This window comes from Morone saxatilis, unplaced genomic scaffold, assembly GCF_004916995.1.
Source record: "Morone saxatilis isolate NCDOM2014 unplaced genomic scaffold, NCSU_SB_2.0 Contig14, whole genome shotgun sequence".
In the NCBI taxonomy this organism is placed as follows: domain Eukaryota; kingdom Metazoa; phylum Chordata; class Actinopteri; family Moronidae; genus Morone; species Morone saxatilis.
The window spans coordinates 15,519,030-15,529,019 of NW_023339696.1; the positions used below are offsets into that span (position 1 = coordinate 15,519,030).

Consider the following 9,990-nt stretch of genomic DNA (forward strand, 5'->3'; position numbering starts at 1 on the left):
ACAGCTGTGATGACATCTGATCATTAATCACCTGCAACAGAGGCCTGCCGCCTTAAAAGTCTATTAAGAGTTAACAAAGAACAGTCCACACGAATACAGCGATCCTGCAGCCAATTCAGCTAGGTGAGAACCAGAGGTGAATAACAATTCGCGCTCTGAGAATCAAGCATCTATTTTTCTAATTTAATTGAAGACAAATTGGTTGAAAATAGAAGACTGACTGAGCCAGATGTCTTGCAGAGGATCTTCTTGACATCAGGCCTCTCCTCAGTCACATAATAGAATCTAAACAGATTCACAGCAAGACAATACAGTCCTGCAATACTGGGAAAAAAAACTGCATAATGTTTTTGACCTTAAACCAAAACCTATTTAATCGCTGTCATTTTAACGCTAGGCTCTTGTTTTCCTTGAAATAACAATTATTCATGGTTTGGTCTGCAGAGGGAAATGACTGACACTTGCTCTCCTTGAACAATAACACGTTGAATTGAGCTGAGCTATGAGCTGTCACATTAACATGTGGCACGGCAAAGTGTCCACGGACACTGAAATGAAGTCACTCAGACAGAGGGGAAAATGTCTGAAATCCTAAATTGCATATTCTCAGATGAGGCTTATTGGCTATTGTGCTTATTTTGTGTATTTATTAGTGAATTTACAGCTGTTGAGCAGCTGATTTCAAGTCTGTAACTGATTTTTGTAATGCTGTAGTACCATCTGTATGGCAGCTAAAATAAAAATATATAATCTTATAATTTACAAGAGATGATAATAACATTGTGACATTGGGATTTTAATCAGTGATAGGCAGATCACGTCCTGCTCCTACAAACTTATCCTTTATCTTTATCACCTATTTGATTTACAGTACATGCAGATTTATTGGGTTTTCATCAACATTGGAGCTCTTAAAGTTCTTATGGGTTTACAGTATAGCCTCTAGCAATGTGACAGTCAAGGGTATTTATAAATGGAGAGCGGACAGTCTGCAACCCTTTAACAGTTTTTGTCTTCACTTAGATGGTGGGAAAGTACAAAAGGACACAGAATAGGGGAGACACAGGAGGGAAAGCTCAGACAGGATTTGATCCCTGGTCAGTAGGGAGGGGGCAAAGTTAACAAGCTGACAATCTCCTAGCGTGAGCTAAGCTGAAGACTGGATATTTCCAGGATCACAACGTCTCAGAATGACAGAACTATTTTGATAGTGTCATTTGTTGCAGGAACTACTGAAGCACAAATTGAATTAAATTTGCACTATTTTCAAGACATATGAAGTGACAAACAAGAAGTTATCACTCATTTATTGCTAAACCTAAGGCAAATACAGTATTTCACTATTGACTTCATTAACAACCCTCTTCTAAAAATGCTGCCTCTGTTATGTTCACTGGCAACAATTTTTCCAGTTCAGAAAGTGTTACGTGTTTGTGCTGCACAGGAGTAGCCGGGAGGTGTTGATGGGTGTGTTAAGCACAGGACTCTGTCACGGGAGACTGGGGTTTGTATCCTGTGTGTCGGGCTACTTATAAACTGAGAAAAGTGCTTTTTGCTAAATATTCAAAAAGTTTTTGTCCTCAGGTAAGTCTAGATTTAGCATTTTGCATCTTATTTGTAGTTGTTTTGTACTTCCAATAAATTAAATAATTTGCAGTTTACACATTCCTGACAATGATCTAGTGCATTTAACCCATTCAAACTACCAGCACTGAGTATGTCATTACTGTTCAAGTTGGCTCTATAGATACTTCCAATGCTGTTTGTATGATGACCCTGTCATAAAGAACTGCTACTTCTTGCTACCATTGTTCAAAAACAACACAGGGATGCCTTTAAAATATGATGGAACACAAAGCTGATGGATAGTGTGCAGCCATGCTAGCAGCTCTGTGAGGTTGCACATCAGTTTGCTAACATGCTAAAATTACATTGCTAACATGCTCATGTTAAGCAGGTATAATGTTTTACCATATTGCGCATCTTAGTGTAACATGTTAAAATGCTTACATGTGCTACATACAGTAGTATCACAAAGCATCAGCTGAGGCTGATGAGAATGTATTCTATGCATTTAGTCCTAAAGCTGGACTATTTGAAATTTTGACCTGTTGTTGTTGACACTACAGGGAAAGCTGATGGATCACCAAAATGTTTTCAATTCATCTTGAGTGGAACATCAGTGTGTGCACCAAATAGGGAGACATTTCACTCAAAACCAAAAACCAACCCCTGGTGGTGCTTGAGGAAAAGTTAGGGAATCACTAATGTTATTATGATACATTGTCTGGGCAATATGAATATCTGTACAAAATTCCATCATTCAGTCTGGACCAAAGCAGTAGATCAACAAACTGACAGACTGACAGCTAATAAGCAAGTGGTGCAAGTTGTAAAAGATTATTATATTAAAATATCACACTATCAAAGTTGCCAGACTGAACTGGCATACTTGTCTTTCTTTATGCATATACTAGAGCTTCAGCATGTGATTGCTCCATAATGTATGAATAATTACATTATTTTAATTATTCAATTAAAGGAATAAAAGCATCAGATTGGTCTCACTGGGGAAACATCTCAAAAAGAGTTGTTTTGTAATTAATGTTAACCACAGCATGTCTCTGAGCTGCAATGAAAAGAAGACAGCTCATTAATAATGCAGAGTTACGCCTTACCATCCCTTGCTGTATAATGTGCAGTTTTCTGTGTTAAACGAGAACCATCTAACTTTCTGTCCTCATCAACCTTTCTGATGATACTGTTCCAGAGCTCCCTGCCTCCCCGAGCCAATTAATGTGGACCTGGAGAATATTTGTAGCTGCAGCCTCTCATACAATTTCAACCCTTCTCAGGGAATCTACTCGAAGTGCTTCTGACTCCTGTGAAATCAATAGAGCTGAGATGCCCTTTTAAGTCTTGATGGTGTATAGCGATGTGTTTTTGTTTGATCCTTATGATTCTGTGCGAGAATGAAAAAAAGAGAAGTGCGAGAAAATTGGTGGCAGGAAAATTTCTGTTTTATCAGGTCCTGTATGGTTATGTGAATACCCTCGCACAAAATAAATGAGGCCACGTGTGTGTTCTGTTCAGGAGGCACAGTAATGAACACTGCACCATTTTTCTTCTGAGGCTAAATGATCTGTCACACGCTTAATGTAACAGGACAGGCTGTGCAAAACAACTGGCCAATACACTGAAACTGACGAGAGTTAATTTGGTGTCACATGTTGTGTGTTTTTGTCTGTTCAACATATATAAGTTACTAGGAATGAGTTAAAAATGAGTTTTAAGTGTTGTTTTCCTTTTTTGACAAGAAATGTCCTGGAAGTTTTGAAAAAGCTAGGAAAAGGACATTTTGTTGAGATTATTTTGTCACACATACTGATCCCAATATCAAGAGTAAATGTCCATGTAAGTTAATTAGTCATGTTATATTAATCAATATATATATATATATATATTGATTAATCAATGACAATTTTAGTAATCAATTAACCATCTGAGCCATTTATCAAGGTTATAAGCTCATTTCACAATTACAATTATTTTGTAGAATATGTATTTTCTTTTACTATAATGAACAATTGAACATCAGTTTTGTTTCTGACTTTCAATAGGCATTAATCATAATTATATTTTTTTTTTACAGTTTATTTTCATATATTCTTTATAAATTGTTTTATCTTTCTATGACTTTGAGTTTGTTTCTACTTTTACTTTTTATTTTCAAGTTTCTATTGTATTTTATGGATCTGGAGCTGTAGTTTATGTCTCATGTATGTATGTGGTTTAAAAATGATTAAAGGTGTAGGCATTAGGGTTGGGCAATGTGTTAAAATGTTCCATCTGGCCAATGCCAGCCCAACAACTGGCAATTGCCGATATATTCGCCCATGCATGTGTGCTGCGCCAACCCACTGATAGACAGATAGATGCCAAATTGTGCAAAAAGCAGAGCAACACATGTCGAACACATTATGTTACTCGCTATAGAGACAAACGTGACAGTTAATCAAAATGGCAAGACACTTTATGTGATGTGCTGCCAACAACCCAAACATTGTGACAGATAATCACTGCGGGCCTGTCTAATACAATGAACATCAATCATTCACTCGTCAAGTTGAATAAAAGCTGCTTCAGCCTGAATCAAACCAGCCTTTGTGTCCATGGTATTGTTTAAGTATTTATCTTGAATACATGAACTGTCGGTTTATGACAAGGGGGCAATATTCCAGCTTTGTAATTTTTCACAAGAGGCATCATATCAGTGTGGGACCTCCATTGATCTTTGCTCAAATTTAGAGTTACATAAAAAAGATGAACTTCTGTAAAGCCCAAACCTCTGGTCTAATAGTTACTTACTGATTAAGTAAACTGATGCTATTGCATCATCAAGCTGCACTAGCATGGTAGATTTATGTGATGGCTAGCTGGTGCAGTGAATAGTCAATGGTTTGGGCAGGAGATGTCAGATATGATGATGTCTGATCTGTTCTGTTGGAGAGTCGGAAAATGTTTTTTTTGTTGATGTTTGTTTCCATTACTGTAATGTGTTGATGCTGTAATGTGAAAGGCCTATGGTGCCTACATTACATTGTGTCTACATTTGGCCTTGTGTATGCATGTGTAACCAATCAATCAGTTAATCAATTAATCAACACTTTTGCAACAATTGCAAGTAACGTTATCTGGGCCCATATTAAATGTTGTCATGTGCCGAGGAATTTTCTGAAGTATTTAACAGGCTTTCCATCTGAATTAGTTAACAACTACAAAGACCAGCACATTCGTTTGTGAACGTTTCTAAATAAATTTAATATGTTAAATACACACAGCAATAAATATTAACTGTCTATAAAGTATCCCTCTAGGAAGTTTTATTTTATTGTTTAAAAAACAAAAGACTCCTTCGTGTGCATGAAAATAAAATGACATCACAGTGTAAGCTTGATAACCAAGTACAATAGAAAACCAAGATTACTATCAGAAGTTGCTATTAAAAAGAGACCTTAATAAACATGCAAATTATCGTGCAAGTGTTTGCTTTTTAACTTCCGACCAAAGGACTCTGGAGTGTTTTTGTGTCTTACATTAATGCATTTTTGTAATATTACAGCCTCTGGTTCATTAGTTTGAAGATGAAAAGGACTGATTCTCTTTTCAGGAGCAACTTTTGAGATAACTGCTGTACAGTCAATCTTTGTGCGTATGTGTGTGTGGTAGATCTTGTGTCTGCATGAGCAAACTTATTTCACACTGACATGATGTACGATGCATTTTCATTGTATTTTGTACATTTATTTTAACTCTAAAATTAACTGTCTGACAGGACAAGACTGGCTATGCTTTAAGTTAAAACAAATATAGAATGAATGAATCCAACATTTTTTGTAATCTGAGGACTGATTGTATCTTTTCAGACAATTTTCAGCTCTGCAGAACTTTCACTTGAAGAAAACATCTAAAATAAGGCCCTAGAAACAACTGTAATAAAACTGGTTGTAATCTTAGTTACAGCTCACTGTGACAACATTGTCAGGGGAAAAGGTACATTTATTAAAAGACTATCTTGAAAAAAATCCTCCATTGCAGAAATGTGGTCTATCAATGCCTCATGTCAGGTATGAAAAAATGCTGATTATTAAAAGTGTACTAAATCCATCAAGCAATTAAATTACAGTGGCTAATATTTTGCCAACTGGGTAATGCAGTTTTGAACAGTCTCAACGTAAACAGTGTCTCTGAATTTGAGGAAATAATTTAATCACTCATATCCTGTAGTTAAATCATTAATACTTACTGAAAACTAAAACTGAGGTTGTAAGTAAAAACTGAAAAAAACCCAACTGTGTGCATGTCTAACAGAGATCTGAGCAAACTATCAGCTGAGACGTGATGGGCAGGTACTCATATACTTGATAATTTGATGCTGCCTCTGCTGTTCATTCCTGCAGTGCAGCTTGAGAACAGACTTCAGCACTTGTCCCATGTTCTTGGAAGCACTGCTCTGTGGTCTGTTCCTGCCACACTGGTGGCACTGTGGGTATGTGAGCGGAAAGCTGTTACGCAGCTCCAACAATGAGACATAATTTAACACAACCCCATCAAGCCTTTTAGAAGGACGTGCACACTTGAGAGCCTACATTTTAGTGATCGTGTACTCTGATCTTTACATTTTTTGTTTGGGGAGCTTGAAAATGTAAGTTTAACACGCAAAATGAATTAGAAAGGTGTCTTGTCTGTAGATAAGATTCAACAGGCGCCATCGAGATAGTAGCCTATGAAGAAGCAACATAGTGAGATAATAGAGATAGCGGTGGGTGGGGGGTAATGTTCTGGGCTCTGTGCACCTTGTAAGCTCCTTTGCCTTCACCAACCAGCGTAAGAACATTTTGTGCCCTGGTGCCTGTTTGAAGCCAGCTGCTAAGCTGGGGGCTGCCTGTGTCATCTGTGCTGTTGGCTGTGACTGTTTGTGTGAACTGATCCTACATCAGCCTCATGGAGCTGTCTGTTCAGAACCATGGAGCTCTGCTGTCAGCAAACATCTGCAGTGCTGAAAAAAACAACATTGCACAGACTAAAAAGTAGAGTCAAACTTTGATCTTTGTGGTGACATGCTACAAAGGTGTGTTTGCATGTGGGTATGTGTGTGTGTGGTAGCTCAACCAACATACATGGTGCATCTGTGTGTACACACCGCAGCCTGATGTGCCCCTTAAAATGAATTATAGGCCACTGAGAAATTGTATAAGATTTATATGACTGAGAAGTGCCTTCGGCTATAACCTTAAATTCTTGCTTGTCAGAATTCTTGATAAATGAGCATATTGACATGGAAGTGTCTCCATCAGGACCTCACATATCACAGGAGTCCCCTGCACAGCAGAGGTGGGTGACAGAAGTGAAAACAGAGCATCTATGCGAAAAATATAATAAGGCAAATGCATCTTTGTCAGAAAAATTGACAGGATATCACGTCAATGTTTGTTTCATTTTCTTCCTCACCTGTACCAGTCAAGCCCTCTGTCATAGTTCCTGTCGAAAAAGTGCGGCTCTGTTCCGAGGGCGCGCACATCTGGATGTATCCGGATGAACTCCAGCACCGCCCTGGTGCCTCCTTTCTTAACACCCACTATTAACGCATTTGGCAGCTTCTTATTCCCATATTTTTGCACAACACTCATGTTTCTCAACTTCAAGTCAGCCCAGTTACTTCCAGACGAGGCTGGGGTTTTAGTTTGGTCGCGGACATCACTTGATCCTCGCCGGGCAGCAGACTCATCCAGAGCGGACCTGACTTCCAGCGAAGCGCAATTGTCTAATTGTCCAAGAAGTTTCTTCCCTCCTGCGCTCTTGCTCGGTGGGCATCTTTTCCCCTCATAACCCTGATTTGTCATGATTGTGCTGCGACAAAAAAGAATACTATAGCATAAATAGGTGCAGGACAGTGACACAGTAAATATGAAGGCGAATCTGGCGCTGAATCTGTTGGTAGATGAGAGGAACCTATGTGCCATGTCTCCATGGGTTCAAAGTGCTGCATGATTTTCCATCGGAGTCCTCCTCCTTCTTTGGTCTGCGGTCTGAGACTGGCAATAATACAGGCTCTAAAGTCTGACAGACTGGCATATGAGGATAGGGGTGGCTTCTCGAAGGCATCAACTGCGCGTAAGTCGCGTTATTTCTTTTCATAGGCTGCTGAACTGTGAGAGAAAACTTGGAAGCAGAATATAATTAAAGCAGCCTCCAAGAGACAAAACGTGTCAGTCCTCCTTTAAACAAGTTTCTCTTAAGTACTTTGAAGTGAGTCATTTGGATCAATTACTGATGCCACCGTCTTAAAACGAATCCCAGAGGAATTGGACGCCCATCTTTATCCTCCTTCTCCTTGTTGTTTGTCGATTGTGAGAGAAAAGAAAAAGTCCAACGCGTCCTCCCTGTCTGTGAAACTCTCACCAGCGCGATTGTTCTGCTTTCCTCCGAAGGGATTTCGATGCTCAGTCCACCTTTCCCTTTCATAATGAAGTTGTGAAGATATATGCACTTAGGCTACGGGCTATAAATATTTAATCAACCCTCTGACGTCATGCACATGATCATAATTCCATATGCGTTTTGTCTTTTAAAGGAACATCCCGAATATTTTAGGTAACATCATATTTGGGAATTTAAAGTTGCAACACTTGGCTTTCTGAGTGCCTGTCATTTGTGTAGAGAATCATTTCAACTTTTGGTCAGTTACTTAAGGATGTCAGAGCTGCAGTGTGTTTGTGTTAACTGAGCCATATGAAATTATGTATTAATAACATGTCTAATTTCAGAGGAATTATCCAAACACAGGTTTTGAAAGCAGCTATCAAGAGATTTGTAATCAATTTTCTCTTGTGATGCAACATGTTTTCTTTTTGACTTGAAACAGAATGATTCATCAAGGCTAGGCTTTTTCTGCCTGTTGAGTATTTTCTTTACACACACCTGTGCATTAGCAGCATCTGAAAGTCAAGCTCACACTAGATGCTCTGTGTTGATTCACGCTGGATGCAGGAATGCAAAGCTTTCAGCTCTTTTAATGTCACGGTTAAAGTTTGTTTCTTTATGGAGGAGTGAACAGATTATGCAGTGTCTGGATAAACAGCAGCTGCATGTTTTTTCACTTTCTTCTGCGGAGACACCTTAAAACATTCTAAAGACAAAGAACATTACACTGACATTATTTCAGAGCCTTGACTCAATTGCAAACCATCTACCTTATGAGTAGAACTTTTTCAGTTATGTAACACTGTGAGTAATATTTGTCACCAATTAAACAATATTGCCGTTGATTGATTTTGTTTAAACTAGGTAATTGCAAACAACAAATAACCACAATATACATTATATTGAATGTTACGTAAATGTATTTGCAAGTACTCATCATGAAAAATGTCCCATTTCAGAATAATGTATATTATATAATTAGATTATAATCTATAATTTGATGATTTTACTGTGATGTTGGAGCTGCTAAAGGAGGGGCTAATATTAATTGCTTATATACTGATGTGTAGCTTAATCTATAATATCACATCTTAAGTACCTCAAAACTGTAAATGAGTAAATGTTACTTTACACCGCTGCAATAACCAATTAGAATAATTTGTGAAATATGGAACATAATAAGGATAAACCAGGTGTGTTCCAACCATCTGTGGAGTTGGCCGGGGCCATTATCCTTAGGTGCCAAAATGTTTACATACAGCGCGTTGGTGTGTACATGATGAATACGCTGACCGATCGATATGTCTCTTTAGGTGTCTATGACCAGTGTGGCTGTGTGTCAGAAAGTTCTGGCTCCTGATTGCTGGGCAGGTCTGTGTCACCCCTGGATTGTCATATCCAGTGACATTTCTGGCAGCCTCATTGTCCACAAGCATTTGCGCTGGAGTCTCCATTCTGCACTTCTCTGCCTCAGCGCCAAGTTCAGGCTGATATATTATATCAGGAGTGATTGGAGGTGCAACATTTTGCTCTCCAGACTGCTGGTGGTGAGTTACTGTATGTTCCTTCTCATCTGAGCTGGCCTCTTATAGTTTATTTGTTCATTTGTGTCTCTTTCTTTGGTGAATATGATTTTTTGTCCTAGCACACTGCTTTGGGCTGGTTCTCAAGTGGCACAGCATTACATGGCCCCAATATGTTCTGATTGAGGGTTCAGCCTCTCACTGTGCCTATTGAGGCTGTACCTGGTAAACTGGGCTGTTTTTCCCATGTATAGAACCCACAATATGTATTTGATCCAACATGAGTGCAATTCTGTAAGTCCTCCACAGCGTATATTTTACCCCTTGCTGTAGTCTTTTTGGTGGTTTTGGATGCAATGTCATATGTTTCTTTCATTTGCTTTTCATTTGAGGATATTCCTGGTATGAGTTACATCCTCTCTCATCATTTAGGCCAAAGATCAAATCAATTGATAAATGTGGCTTTCTACCAAAAAGCAAAGAA

General features: G+C 38.6%; 1 protein-coding gene across 1 annotated transcript in view; it reads right to left on the reverse strand.

The window, feature by feature from the left end:
* The window catches only part of hs3st2 (heparan sulfate (glucosamine) 3-O-sulfotransferase 2), a 19,414-nt gene extending 11,841 nt beyond the window's left edge, over positions 1 to 7,573 (reverse strand). The window contains exon 1 of the mRNA XM_035654773.1: positions 7,012 to 7,573. Coding sequence (XP_035510666.1) covers positions 7,012 to 7,523 — 512 coding nt within the window. The 5' untranslated portion in view covers positions 7,524 to 7,573. The remainder of the gene's footprint in view (positions 1 to 7,011) is intronic.
* Positions 7,574 to 9,990: the final 2,417 nt, after the last annotated feature.